The 16,502-nt window shown below is 31.3% G+C and overlaps 1 protein-coding gene across 1 annotated transcript; it reads right to left on the bottom strand.

The window, feature by feature from the left end:
* Positions 1-10,478: 10,478 nt before the first annotated feature.
* Positions 10,479-16,122, bottom strand: LOC107856317 (E3 ubiquitin-protein ligase BIG BROTHER). The gene is made up of 8 exons (XM_016701309.2): positions 15,746-16,122; positions 15,462-15,626; positions 14,645-14,897; positions 14,291-14,325; positions 13,592-13,636; positions 11,806-11,933; positions 10,969-11,077; positions 10,479-10,872 (listed from the first exon to the last, which is right to left on the bottom strand). Exons 2-8 carry the CDS (start codon positions 15,606-15,608, stop codon positions 10,831-10,833), a joined length of 759 nt encoding a protein of 252 aa, XP_016556795.1. The 5' UTR covers positions 15,609-15,626; positions 15,746-16,122; the 3' UTR covers positions 10,479-10,830.
* Between the last annotated feature and the right edge of the window lie 380 nt (positions 16,123-16,502).

The following is a 16,502-nucleotide window of genomic DNA, read 5'->3' as shown; positions in this document are numbered from 1 at the left end:
TGACACAAATGAATTATATATAATTTTATGATTTTTATAGTTTGTTAATGTCTAAAATGTTTTGAATTTTATCTGTTATTATTGAATTGTTTACACATTAAATTTTAAAACTATTTTCAATTTATTTAAATATAATATTTAATAAAATTATTTAAATAGAGGTTATATATAATAACAATCATAAGTAATGATTCATAATTTTTCAAATCGATGTAACATATGGGTTCAAAACTGTAACATCAATATGTGACTCTCCTGAGTTAATGTTAACTAGAGTCGACATATATGAACTATATACATTTTATAATTTTTATATTGAATCAATATCTACCATGTCTAAACTATTTTGAGTTTTAATTGTCATTGAGAATATTTTCAAATTATATTTAAATAACTATCTAAATACATTTTAAAATTTATTTAAACTCAATAATTGGTAAAAATTACTTATTAGAGGTTACATTAATGACAAATATATAATGATTAGCAAATTATTGAATCAAAGTAAATGTATTAAGTTCTATATTACAAGAATAAAAATAATTACCTATAGAAAAATATGAAATTTTTTAGTAGGCATATTCTATTGATATCTCTTTTAATTTAATTGAAGCAGCAGTCCTGACGTTGTTGAATTTACTACATTCTCGATCCTTTAGATTAAAAATTTTGAAAAAAATACACAACAAAATTTTTAATAGCTAAAAACTCAGAGAAATAAATTGTTGAAGTGAGTTTGTATCATTAGAAATTTTAATAATTTATCTAGTCTAATTACACAATTTTAATAATTTGTCTTGTTTAATTACATAATTTTAAGTAATTTTATTTTTCTATTGATAAATTATAAAACAAGAATGTCAATAAACTTGAAAAAAAATACTTTTCTAAATTTTTTAAATTATTTTATATTCTAAATTTTCATTCTAAAAATGTGACCAAATGGAATAACTATCCATCAAAGACAAATAAAATTATTTATAATTATTTTTAAATTATCATTCAGTCATATCATTCTAAAAATATCAAATAATTTAAAATTATTTTTAAGTTTAATATTATTTTAAATTTAAAAAATTATTCAAATAAATGAAATAATTTAACATTTTTCTTCTTTATTTGTATAGATATTATTTTGAAATGCAAAGTCAACAAACAAATAAGTAAACAAGTTAGATGTTCAATCCCCATGTGTTGGAAATAGCTAGAAGAATAAATGAAGAAAGAAAATATAAATTTGGGAGAAAAGGGTAAGAATGTAAAAATGTAAATCTGTTTATGATGTGAATAGACTTTATTATCAAATTTAAGCTATTATGATCAAATTATGAACATATTTTATGGCCAAAAGGATTTTTTCTTTTTAAAAATATGGCGTGTAAAAAAGAAATATAACCAGCAAAAGAAAAATCGAAATGAGGACTTTACAACATAAATGTAAGAAAGAAAAATCTAAAACACATCAAATGTCCAAAAAGAAATATAGTTTGACAGTTGAAACTTGTTCCTTTTGTGGTCCATTTTATATTTCTTGTGATTTGTGGAACGCTTGATAATTTTACTTTGCACATTTCATTTTCGAGAAAACTTGCACTAAATTTGTCTTGAAGACCAATATGTTGCTCTGTTGACCTTTGACAAAAGAATTTACTGCATTACCAATGAAATCTTTTTTTTTTTTCTTCCCTAGCAATTAATTACTCTTTCCAATGGGAGTAATGTTACTCTTTTCGTTTATTTTTATTTGATTTATTTTTTCAAGATCAAAACATAAAATATTAATATTATTTTTTAAATATAATAAATTTAATAATTTAAAAGATAAATTGAGAAATAGCTATAATTAATATCTTAATTTTTTAGACTGAACAAGTAGAGTTAAATAACTATTTTTAATATATTAAATAAGTAAAAATAAACTGAAGAAAAATTATTCTTCATCAATCGATTTAGACTTCAATTAATAACACGTCTACCAACTTTTTGGCCCGTAGTCTGAACTCTGAATCTTATTGTAAGTCATGCTAAAATATCTCCACAAGAAATTAATTTCTGGGATCCCTTACAATTTATTTAAAGAAAAATTATCCTACAAAAATATTCAGAGTTATTTTTCTATTGATTTCCTATAGAAAATACACAGCAAAAGTGAGACGTTTCTAATGGATAAGTGAACATTTGGTATTCGATTTGGTATTTTTAAATTTTGGTTTGGTAATTCGATAATCGATCTTTGAAAGTAGCTATCACATACCATGCTTATAAACACTGGTACGGTAATCCTGTATCAGTAAATTAAACTTCAATTCGGTACGGTTTTTAGTAATACCATATTAAAGTTGGAAATATCCAAATGTACGTTTAAACTTCAAAGAGTATATTTAATAGAAACCCTATTTAGTATTCCTTTTATTGCTTTTTAAGAATATATTACCAAGGTTCAAGAGATTCTTTGAGATTGATTAATACTATTGTCTATTGAGTTGGATAGATATGTCGTGTGTGTATATATATATATAAATTAAAAATGTGAAGACTCTTAAAAAAATGATTTAAACTTTTACCCTTCATTAAAATATTTTATAATAGATAAAATTATCTTTCCACCTTTTTTACTTAAAAATAAATTATTATGACTTTTTTTTTTTTTTTTCAAACTGGTGTTCTATTTGGTTTAGGTGACTTTTCCCAAATAGAAATTGTTGTATCTGTTACTAGACTTAAAAGAGTCACATTAGGATTGTCCCTCTTTATTTATATTTACATATTTCTTCCAAAACTGTCGATAGAGGAAAAATTAGGTTTATAATTTTTAAATTAAATATTTTGACATGTCATGCATATTTTATTGAAATTTATTGATTCTTTTAGTACAAATATTTTAATTCGTTTTCATTATTTTTCTTTGCTCTAAATTTATGTGTCTCTAATTCACACCTATTATAACTGTGGAATTATACTTTATCCTCTTGGGCTACTTCTGCTTATCTTAGCCTTAGATAGAGAAGGTACATGACTTTCATTATCTCTTCTTATTTTCAAAACTACACAAGGTGAAGATTAAAGATTTTCGTATATAAAGTTATCGACTTTAAAAAAGGGTAGTTTTTTTTTTCTCAAAGAAGACCAACTAATATACTGTTTGTTATTTTTTCTTTTTTCATTAATATTCACTTTTTATCGAATCCTTGTAGGAGTCTTATCGCAATAGTGACCATGAATATATGTGAAGTCATGAGAATGAGCTTGGTGGTATTATTATTGTAGTCATAGTTATTGTTGGTTTTGCGATGGTAGATATAGGTGATGGCTAAATAGATGAAATTGATTGGCCAAGGAATAGTTTGTAGCCACCTTGATAGCCAAATTCTTTTGCCTATTTTGATGAAGTAAAGGCGCATAACGGTTGCAGCAAGGACTAATGATCATTAAAATTAGAATTTCTGTTGTTTTAGCATGGTATTTATTTTCTGCCTATTGATTACAGATTTTCGTGAATTCTGATTAGTTTGTCTGGTTGCAGTTGTTTTTCAGATTTTTTTGACCACAACTATCCCCCAAAAATATTCTTTTCATATAATACTTGGTGCATTGATATCTATCGTTAGAAATACTTGAAATATACTAACAAATTTATGATAACAAAATAAGCCTTTTACTCCAAGATGATTATATTTCTCACTGAACATGTTTTTTTCTCAGAATTGTAAGAGAAAAACAAGTACTTTAAGTGAAAAAATTCATTGATTAAGCTTCCAACAAGTCAGGGAAGCTCTTGGTCATCCTGGGAGACAGAATTGGTTAGCAAGTTAAATTATCTCGCGATAAGTTGACATGATATTGCTTCTCAGGTAAGTGTTTTAAGTCGGTTTATAGTAACCCTCCATGTGATACTCATTAGGATTCCGTTTTTTGTGTCTTTCAATACATAAAATCTATTTCAGGATAAGGATTATTGTATGAGAATTCAGGATATGAGCAGAATTTTAGATATACAAATGAAAATGGGGCATGCTCACATTTTAATAGATGCTCTAACTTTGGATACTTTTTTTGATCGAGGTACTTTGGTGGCTTAGAAGTGTAAGTGAAAGCACAAAATATTGAATTGTGCAACTTCTAAACGTACATGGATCAAATAATTGCTCAAGAATTGAACCTTAGAGAGAGGTCAATCAAATGGATATTTTGAGTGATGATTAAGTTGCTTTTTATATTGCATTAAATCTGGTCTTTCACAAGAGAATTAATTAGTCAAAACTCGATTGTCAATCATTCGGATGAATTTTGTTATTTGAGACCATGTCTTTTTCAATAGTTTTAAATTTTTTAATTTTTATATGTTGTTGTAGGTCAATTGACCAAATTAATTAAAAAAAATTAAAGCTTTTTATAATTTCACTTAGTTATTATCGTTCAAGATTTCTATGTTAGTTTTCACATGAAACCCTATAGTTTCGATTCCAACAACATGCTCATGATATAAGTCTACATTGAGCTTGGACCAACTAAATGAAGAAGTTCGCGTTAATATGGTTATGCTTGTTTATAAATTCAAAATAGATAAATAAGATTGTAGTAAAAAAGAAAAGGAGGTGAAAGAGATCATTGTGTAGCTCTATTGCTCAATCTGTGAAAGTAGGTTATGCAATCTGTAAGAAAAAAATTAGGAAGTTGCCTCATCTATGATATGTTTCTCTCTCTCTTTCTGTTATTAGGTGTGTAATTTTATAGATTACTATTATTTATAATCATACACTAATTATTATGTAATAGTCAGACGGGCGAAACAGTGTGAAATGATCATTTTCGAGCTAAATTGATGTGCTATCACCTACGGTTACAGAGGTGCGTCCTGGATTCGGATGTGTTTTGGTCCGAAAATTGAACAGAGGCTCCTAAACAGGCTGGGGAGCGGGAGAGTGTGGGCCGGCGAGGCCGTCTGGATAGTCAAACGGGCGATTCGCTTATTTATTGATTCTATTATGTAATTCACTTATATATCTTTCAACTTTCGTAAGTTCGTTAATTATTTGTTGTCAATATTATTAATAGAGTTAAAATATTTTTAAGTTACATTTTTACATATTGCTACCTTTCAGTTGTGGTTTTTTTCTTTTTGTTATATATTTTATTAATTGACGTAAGATACACGTGCAAAGCACGTACACTAAATTATTATGTATATATATATATATATATATATATATATAAAGTTTGATATTCGGTAAATACCAAACGGTATTAATATCTTTTACCAAACCCAATTTCGAAGACCGAAATATTAAAGTTTTACCTCCAAATACCATACCAAATACCGAATTACAGAATATCAATTACCAAATTTTTTGATTCAATTCGATAATTTGATTTTTGATATTTTATGCCCAACCCTAATACACACCGTATAATTTCTTTCCAATAGAACTGAAATACAAGGAAAAATATTTAGCATTTCATAGTACTAATCTGTGCAATCTACCTTTCTTTGAAATTACAACCTATTTCTCCTGTTCGTTTGTATTTTGGTAATTTGATTAGTAATACTTGAACTGAAAGAAGCAAAACATGATTAATATTGTTTTATAGTATTAAGTCACTGTAATAACAGTTTGTCTTTTTTTTTTTTTCAAAGACCAGCTACTTTATTTAGAAATCAATTTTAATGCAACAAATTAAGAAATGTTGCCGACAGTCTACAGTGACAGTGATTACTATTTTGGTTATGGCTTACTGTATATATAAAGAATTAAAATGATTACCTTTTTATATATCTTCTGGACTACTTATTTCAATAACGTAATTTATATGAAGAATTAAAATAGTTCAAATCCCATACGTACATTAAGGACATTTTGATCATTCTGTCCCTTACTAACAAAAGCAGTGGAAGCTCTTTTTTCATATAGTTCAAATTTAATGGTGGAACCTAAGTTTATCGAGAGATGTAGAAATTTAGCACGAAGAGGGGTTAAAATTTAAAAAAAGAGGTATTGCGAATTTCATTCCTCACCGATATGGTATATTTCTCTTCAACACACCCCGAGTGTGTACATTTATGTATAGGAGTATTTCCACCCTCTCAATAGGTCCGATGGACATGATTATAATACCATGTCAAATTAAATTTTGAACCGAACTCTTACATTAAAAGTTAGCTAAAAGGGAAGAAATTGCTCATATCACAGTATAAAAAGCTCAAGAATCTCATCCCTTATTGATGTGGTATATTTCTATTCAAAGATTAAAAAAAAAAGACCTACACAGAGAAAAAGGATAAAAGCAGGGATAACATATACAGTATGATATAATGAGGATTTTAGCTGTTGATTGGAGGAAACAGCGGCAGTAAAGGAGGCATGCACTTTGTGATTCTGGTCAAATGAAAGGGACTTATCAATGGCTTCTTAATCATAATGTATCTAATGAATGAAAAATAAAATGTAATAAATTGGAAACAAAAATAGAAATGAATAAAAATTTGTAGAAAGAATTAAGGAAAAAAGTGTAACAATGATTGGAAGTCACTGTTCACATCCAGAAATGATGTCATCCAATCTTTATTTGCATTACCTTCATGAAAGTGATATTACTTCTTCCTGGATTGTATTCCATACGCTTTGGCTAAGCCATTGTGCCCCCTACTCTCAATCACCAAACTTTTTACTATCCATTATACTAGGGTATAAGTTTTGTTTTCGATTTTTCAATTGGTGTTTATCACTCATTTTGAGTCTCGATTAATTTAAATTTATGTCCAAAGAATTATTTTGGTGATAAAATGCTCAAATACGTGAGGTGATTTTATTTTAAGAAATCGATTCTCAAATCCTTGATTAAAGATTATTTAAAAAAAATATACTTACTGTCCTGCCATAACTTTTAATGCTATACGTGCCCGACTAAGGTAGCTACATAGTCATAATTAAACACTTTTATCATTTAGATTCTCTGACTTTACAATAAATATGATTTTTATAGTTAAATCTTTTTCATACATATACATATGTATGTATAATAAACAAAACGGAGGAAAAACTAATAAGTTCAATTACCGATGCGCGATTCAACACCCACCCACGCTCATGAGCAGGGATATTTAGTGTGTGGACAATTTAATATGGGATTCAAAAGTGGTAAATTACGAACTTGGGATGAGTTTGGCTCTAATATTAGCTTTGGCCTTACTCAATCACAAAAACCAGTTCAAAGAGGTTAGGATTGTCCAAAATCATATAAAGAGTTCAAATTCTCTTCATCCTATCGATCGGTCGACGTATGGGTTGGAATACATACAGCAAGAATACTGAAGGGGATGGGGCATTGTAGGGCTTCTGAAGATCGAAGAATGGATTGATGGGATAGTCCTAACCACATTCTATGTACATTGGCCCAATTTTTGCTCTAACCATTATATAAGTACAAAAGTTTCACTGGAAAGTTCCTACTGGGCCTTCATTATTATTGCCCCGTGTACACAACTAAACTTATTTTATATCATAAGAGGGGGGGAAAAAGGAATGATAATAATTAAAAATAAAAAAGGACAATTACAAAAGACATGCATAATCTATCACTAAGACAACTATACGTGGTTCCATCTATATATGGACATAATCCCAACAATGACAAAAAGAACATTAATACTAGTTGTCATTGAACAACTGAACTTCCACTTTTTGTTTAATAAATCCTATTTAAAAAGATGGACTAAATGTCATAAAAGGAGCATAGCCTATACAGTAGAATGTCAGGCCTAACTTATATAGGATATTAAATAGACATCTAAGTAGATCATTAGATATATGTTTCACTTCCGTAATTAAATTGCATTCAAGATAATTACGTGTATGACTTGATTGCTAAAGAAAAGCATAAAAATGTCCTTCAAAGTACCATTAATTAAAAAAAGGGTTAATTCTCTATGTTTTGAAATTACCAGAAGCTTTTATCTACTCTTGACGAGACTTTGAAAGAGTGACTTTCTACAGAAAAATCTTCAAACTTGAAAACAAATAATGTCAAAAATAGGAAGTTGGTTCGATAACGATATTATAACTTTTCTTTTGAGACTAAATATCTACTCGTATTTAAAATTTATCGGTTCAATTAATCTGAATTCGTGTCAGTAAAGTCACCATCGGAGTAACGTTGGAGCTCACTACTAGGAACTTTTTCATTTATTGGACTCGAATCCAATACCTCTTAATCAAGAATATAATAGAGAGATTTCATCCATCCCCCTCAGTGTACCTTGGTCCAACAATTAGTGTTGTTAATATTGGCGCCACACCACAAGTCCAAAACAAACCAAAAGATATATATAATGGGGGTAGGTCCCTGTTCGTTTTGCACCCAAAAATAATTCTAGTAGTAAATCGGAAGGGATATTCTTATTCGTGAAGGTACTAGGGGAGTGAGTCTGCATGGAGGGTAATATTGTAAGAGTACTGTTATGGTAATTAGAAGATAATTCCAAAAAAAAAAAAAAAAAAAAAAAAAAGAGACCACTTTATATCATATATATGTATGTATATATTATATTAAGGACAAAAGAGAGTTCTGCCAAAATGAGAAGAGATGAGATGGGGATAGCATAGCAACTGTCTTCATTTTCCCGACAGTTTTGGGTGGTAGTAATAGACCTTTCAATTTAATGCTCAACTGAGAGTGACTACTACTACTACTACTTTTTCTTTAGGTTTTCATTACTTTCATAAGTATGTTGTAGTAATTATCTACTTTATTAGCCTTTGTAAAATAAATTCTTATAATTCGATTTTTTTCTAGATTTTGTATATAGCAAGAGCTTTAATTCATTCGACCTTTCCCAGATCCTACATAGATCGAGAGCTTTAGTACATTGAGTTTTCCTTTGTTGGCGTTTGTTTTGAAACATGGTGAAAATAATATCCACTTCTCTTTGCTTTTCCTTGCGATGTGGTCTGTGGAGTATAAAGCGGTTTAAATTTTATGAGTTTAGTTTTTAATGAAGATTATTAGCATTAATAGAATTTATATATTAACTAGAGTATTCAGATGTAATTTGTTGCAATTTTACATAAAAAATTATGTTCCGCAATTAAAAGTACTGAATTCATATGAATCGGCCGCCACAAACTTACACCCGCCTCAACTCCACCATTTTATTATATGCATTTCTAATGTGCTCAAGTTTTTTTGCAGTTCAAGTGTGCTAGCTCAAGTTGACATAGATTTCGTACAATCTCAACAAACCCTATATATATATATATATATATATATATAGAAGAATATAATGTACAACTGTTCTATTTTCTACCCGCAGACTAACATGAAGTGCTACTTCGATTCGTGTCAAAATCAGCTCATAAAAATATGACTCAGCTCAAACTTGGGCTGATCATTGGCTTAGCCTATTTTAATCTATTTAGTTCCTTTTCATTTGAGTGTCATGCTGATTTGAATCAAGTATGTATGTAAACAAATTGACACATGAGGTTAACATATTTTTCTAAATATAATTTGTCTAATATGCAATATACAATACTCCCGCAATTCCAATTTATGTGACATACTTTCTTTTTTAATTCGTTCCAAATTATGCCATATAAATTAGGACGGAGGGAGTAATAATTAAAAGAAACTACTCCCACCGTCTCTATTAATGAACAATTTTTGTTTATCTAGAGTATCTAGACTAGTCTTCAAAGTTATATTGGATTAGACCAATTACTCAATATTTAAAATTTAAAGATTTAAAACTATCCCAAAAATACTATAAGTTGTATTTCTTTACATGTCAGTATCATGAAAGAAAAGATATTTAAAATATTAATCGAAATTCACACAATTTGAATCTCAAGAAGTGAAAAATGACACATCATAAATTGGGACAGAAGGGATAGTTTATTTATCGGTAGTTCATAAATTACAGACAACAAAATTAAATTTTGATAAAAGTTATGTTGAATTGGACTATAATCTATTATTTAGCTCAATCTTAACCCAATTTATTTCATCTCATGTAATCTTTGGACAGATGAATAATCCGTTCATTTACCGACTTAGTTTATTCTGACATGCTCAAATTCAACCCAACACACTCATTTAACGCGCCGATGCAGCGCTATTGTTGAAATTGAAAATGCATCTACTAACACAGTCCATATATAGATAAGTCATTGACAGTGTCCTGGATAGAAAAATCCCGGAAATCCTGCAAGAAAATGACATAATACTATTCCCACAAATAAATTGAATTTGTCTATATGTTCTGTTCAAGGCATAATATGTCTGCAGAAATAGAAAATATACATAATATGTGTATATATAATGTATATATAGTTGTTTTACTTCACTTAAGTGGGCATGGGTGTAGCTCTTTGGCAATGGGCTGTTCACACATTCTGGGCCACTACAACTTGATAAGAACAATGGTGGATGTAGCTCTTTGGCAATAGGTTGTTCACACATCAAAAATTCTCAACACAACGCTATGTCAAAGTCCACTAGAACTTCAATAAGTATTACTATATCTGAATCCATATACTAAAAGTACAATGCGTTTAGTGCTAAGAATCTTAAAGGTCAAGAGCTCGGTATATGACTCAAAAAAGTAAAAGAGGAAGAGCTCTATATTCCAGACTAGTAGCCGTAAAAGGACATAAGATTGTTAACATATGAGCATTCTATATATATCGTACTTTTCCTGCATTGTGAGCATGATCTAAGAGAAGCTATTACAAGCTTTGATGTTACTCTATGTTAGAGGCCGATGGTGGGAGATATTGAAAGCCCAATGAAGCAAATCTGTGCTAATTTAAACACTATATTCACCATTTTATAACTTCATTCGTCAAGGTGTACCTCCGCGTTGCAAATGGGACATGTCTGACAAAACGAAGTGATTGTATAGGTGTTAAATCTCGAGAGAAAATGACGGTAAATATTTGAGACGTAGAGGCCAGACTTGTTACTAACATATACCTTGTTGATGCTCAGCCATTTGGAGCCACATTCAGTGTGGTATATGTGCTTGCATGGAAAATTTATTTGTCGATCCCCTCGTTTGTACCTCATTTGACAGATGACACATCTAGATTGCATGCACAAAAGTTCATTTAATCATTGAGTTGAAAGGAAAAGGATTTGATCAGCAGAAAATTTGTTAAGATAATAAAACATCCTTTGACTAAGTGTAATTAAACTGAAATCATTTTATAAGAAGTGCACTAGTGATCGCAAAACCAGTCCCAAGTATATTACTACATAGGCAACAAGGGCAAATGGGAAGTACGAGCCATGGTTGAAACTAAAATCTCAAGGAGAGGCCTCTGTTTTGGCACAACATAGACACTAAGCTGCTCGGATTGAGTTACCAAGTAACTTAAATTTGAACCTTACATGATGTTGCCTCATCATATGCATTTGTTGGGCTATCTTTAACACCATCAACTGATAAATCTTACCAACGCCATACTAGATTCTCTGGTTCACGCAGACCTACTATCCGTGGCACACTCAACAATTGAAGTACAAACTCAACGAATTGCAAGGGTAATTAACTAAAATCACATAACCTCTTCCTAACCTTTCCCTTCATCAATGCTATACCAGCGATTAAAATCATATCTGCTCTGTATGCCAATACTGCTGTCTCTCTTCGGACTAAAATAAAGTATGATTTACTTTAAATAGGTAACTTCAGTGCTTGATTTTACGAAAGAAATCAATCCACAGCAAAGGATACAATAGGAAGGGAAATTGCACCCTTGTACAAACAATGGTTTCAGAAGAAAAAAAAAAAGTGGACTTAAGAATTACCTTTCTTCTGATTTTTTCCTAGAAAAGATTCCGTTAGATTTGTATTTGGTTGTTGGAAGCAAATTAATTAGTTCATCGGGAAGTCCTCGACTTTCAGTTCCTACTGTTTCACCTAAATCAAGTAACTCCTGCAATAGTAAAGCAGAAATTTAGTACATCACTTCAAGAGAAAAATAATCTATGAAATCGGTTCAGCTACTCTCATAAGTAAAGATGATGGCACCAGTTACAACAACAACAACAATGACATACCCATTGTAATCCCACAAGTGGGATCTAGGGAGGGCAGAGTGATCGTAGACCTTACCTCTACCTTGTAGAGATACAGATCCGAAAGAATACAACGCATCCCAAGATCAAGAAAGTGAAAAAATATTTAGAATTTCAACGGTTAAGGAGTTGGTTGAAATTTGTATGAATATTCACTGATTTCACATAACAAGTGGATGAATAATAAGAATGTCATCAACCCAACACAGAGTTAAAAACCCATTCTTGAGCCAGCGTGTCAAAAGAATGATGTACATTGCAAATCAGACTACCATTCAGCAGCTTTCAACTTTTAGTCGCAGATAACACAAAATGTAGAACAAGTGATTCCAAAATTGCAGATACTACATGCATGTTACTCGATTAAAGAGAAGAAGTTGTCGGTCACAAAAAGTAGGAACTATTCTTATACTTGTGGACCTTCAGCACATAAACAAGGCATACACACGAAGATATTTTGTGGCTGCTGCATAGCCTTATTATGAGAGAATAAGAAAACTCTTTTCATCTATGCCGTACTATTTTTCTTTCTGTTCTCCAAGCTCTTTTCTTCTCTTGGTATTTTTCATCTGTTCTTTTTTCATTTTCATTAAGGAAGGAGGACTTAAGGATTTGCATTGTGCAAGCCAGTTATTAAGATTTACGCTGATGAATAAGATTGATAACCTCTACCTCATTCTGTACACAATTTAAATATGCTACAAATTAGGAAATGAGAACAAGAAAAAATGAAAAGAATCAAAGGACAATAGGACAGAAATGCAAAGACAATTGAATGACAACATAATGATATATAAGACACAATCCTATTACTCTTTTTGCTGTTCTTATTTATTCCATCCTAAGACAGACATTTGGGCTATGGAGAAGATATCTTCAACTCTGAAATGATGGAAGATTGAGCCATGAGCTAGAGAGTCAATTACAACCGATCAGCACAACCATGGACAACTGCCCCCTAAAAAAATCCATATCTGCTGCGCTGTAACAACCCTCTAGGGGCATAAGAGGGCACTGTAGTGGTGCTCATTCTTATCGACACCTACAGGTATAGGTTCACTATATAGGATGTCAATCCCAACAACTGATAGCTTATCTTAACATTTCAACACTTGATTCTTAAATGTAATTAGAATATAGTAACTCTAGATTCATGTACGAGTTTTATATATTTAGTCAGCTTCAAAGAATGACTCGATTGCTTCCAGAGGAAAATGGTTTTAATCTCGCCTTGGATTCTTGGTAGCTTTAGGCATGAATATGAGAGGCACACTTTGCCATATTTTCTAATAATTATCCATTAAAGTCAGCATCACAACGTGGTAACTGCAGTTTTATGACTTTATCTATTATTAGCTCCTCACTCCAACTAGGAGTTCATCTTATCAAATAAAAGATCAAGTCGGAGAAGGTTTTCAAAAGACTACATATAAATTGCAAATCAAGCTCACTCACAAACCTAACCAAAGATAACATGTAACAAATTAGAGAAGATGATAGTGACAAGGTTACTTACCTCATAGGTCATGTTGTCAGGGTCAATATCATCTTCCAAAATTTCCTTCACATATAAACACAAGGTGAAATTAGCGTGCTACAAGTCAACAGAATGTTAACCTAGTCACTCAGCAGCAGATTCAAGATGATGGCGACTACTACATTAAACACATTTGATGAACAAGTGAATAATGGTGATTAGGATTTCAACTGCTTGAGACGCCAATAGAAATTACTGAGATGCTTCGTCAGCAGAGCGGGTGAATAAGGAGCTCCATATATTGTTTCTAGCGAATCTTCAATTATATTCTCAAGGTTCAAGAAGGGTGAGCCAACCAAAAGGTCAAAGACTCATATTTTATGATGACAAACACTGCCTCAATGTTTTTGGTTGATGTGGTGAACTTGTGTTGGTAAGGGCACTGCACAACTACTTAACTTCATGTTTGCGACATATGTATTCAGTGCGATTAGCGTGTGTAGAGGACATCATAAAATTAGCAGACAACATCCTCTTTTCTAAACAATCATTTTACCCATCAGTCCAGAAAAATTAAAGACAGGTAACGAGGAAAAGACGCCAACCTAAGAGAATTGACATAATTCCAAAAACAAAAAAAGAACAAGAAAAACATGACCAAGTTATCAAAAGCCCAAAATGTTGCTAAAAAGCACTAAAAGATGAAACAAATTCCTTTATTGGAAACAAGTAATTTACCTGGTGGTTAGAATCGTCTTGATTGGATAAAACACCTGATGAATTGTGAAATATATGTTACAGTCTGTAAAATAGCAGTATGTTATAACTATTTAAATAACACATAAACAGAAGCGTTTCTACGAAATACTGGAACTTAACTAAAAAGTAAGGGTCTATAATAGATCAAAGAAGGGGAATCTTGACCAGTAAAGCAAATTCATGGTCCTATCTCACAAAGAGAAAGGAGAAAAAGTATAATGATGCAGTTGCCTAATGTAGAGGTAAAAAGCTAATCGTAGAGATTTGCATCTCCTGCACCAGTAAGGAAAGAAAAATGCAAATTCATATACGAAGTGCTAAAGCTTCACTCACATTCCTCTGGGCCAGCATCCTCTTCGGGGACTACCATATTTTCCTCATATATTACATCAGTCGATACACCTTGATGAACAGTCGATACACCTTCGTGAACATTCACAGGAACAGCATACTCCCAAGGCCTCTCTGAAAGATCCGGTCTTGATACATGGTTAATGCCAGCCTCATAAGAATGATAAGAAGTACTCTCAAGACTGGAGTGTCCATATTTATAGTAACTCATATTCATAGACCAATATGCATTTTCCTGGACAGAAGATTTAAAAAGTTAATGCCAACAGTCAAAATACTGCAGTTTTGGAGATAAACTGACAACAAATGGTTACTCACACTTCCAAACAGGTTCAACTGAGCCCAGTATTTTCACGATACGGAGCATAATTAAAATTTTCAAATATATTTTACTTTGAACCAATAGTTTAAAATGTTATATGCTATAGGCAAGAAGTGAAATCTTAAATTCTAGATCGGCCTCTGCTGCCTAAGAGTCCATTAAAGGGAGTGAATTAAATCAAGATACAAAGATGTCTAACCCTCAAAGAAAATATACATACTTAGAGCATACATTTTGTACTGGAGGATACTTCTACTGCTACATTTACTCTTTCTCTCACAAATTATATAAGCTTTGAGCAACGGCGGAGCCAAGATTTTGAGTAAACACAAAAAGAAGTCTAAAGGAGGTTCAACATCTGTTATATATACATAAAAAAAAAATAATTTTAACCATATATTTATAATGTAATTGTTTGTCCTACCTGGCTTTAAGTACAAAATCAACTGCTACATGGAAAAAGTTAGAAAAATTTACCTGATCCGGAATCTGTAGAGGGTTATTATGATACTGTATAGGAGGTTGTGAAACACCATTCAAGAACTCCGTGAAAGTCTCTGGAACATTGTATGGATATCCCATGTTCATGTAATGCATCTCCTCCATGTGTTGATCCCCACTCATTTTCTTCCAAATTTTCCACTAAAAAATAACAGGAACATTACATGTCAATAAACACCAAAAAATGCAACAAAAGGAATCAAAACTACAAAAAGTTGCTCCATTTCACCCAGTCTTGAAACAATGTACGTATGGCAAACCTTATTTTTCTTGTTTTCCAGATGGTTTTCCCCCTTGCATATCAAGAAGTCAAGAATACAAGAAACCCCAAGTTAAAAAACCACCTGATTTTTCAAATGGAACTACAAACAGAGACACACAGAACAGAGAGAGAGTAGTGTGTTGATGGGGTAGTGGGGAGCAGAGAAGGCTTACAGAGAGAAGTAGTGAGTGGAGAAAATGGAAAGTGGAATTTGTTGGGATATATGTGCTAAGCTACTTGCTTTTCTATACAAAAAAGTGTGCAGATAGATACACATATAGATATAGATAAAGTCCCCTTTTGTTTGTCTCTGTCTCTGTCTCTGTCTGTGTCTATGTCAGTCTCTCTCTTGCACACACAGGGCTATTGGCGCTTATGCCGGGCTTGAGAGACACGCCATCTACTTCTATGTATCCATTAATATTTATTACTCTCTAAAAGTTCTATAATAGTTGTCACGTTTTCGTTATGCATTACTCATAGACCGAACCATCTGTATCAAAGGAGGATCAGGTGCATGCATTTTACCAAAAATTATATTGTATCTATAAATTAAATATTAGTAATTGCGATTGTATAGTAATTTTATACACTCTTAATGCAATTAACAAAAAAGTTACATCCTCTTTGTCACATTCGTAACGCCACCACCAACCTTACTAATATATTACTTATTCCGTTCTAAAATAATTGTTCTGTTTTTGTTGTCCATTAATATACTATAGACACTGTTCCAAATTAGTTATCACGTCCCT

This window comes from Capsicum annuum, chromosome 1, assembly GCF_002878395.1.
Source record: "Capsicum annuum cultivar UCD-10X-F1 chromosome 1, UCD10Xv1.1, whole genome shotgun sequence".
Classification (NCBI taxonomy): Eukaryota; Viridiplantae; Streptophyta; class Magnoliopsida; order Solanales; family Solanaceae; genus Capsicum; species Capsicum annuum.
The sequence above is the reverse complement of the archived record's forward strand: the minus strand, read 5'-3'. Positions and strand labels throughout refer to the sequence as shown.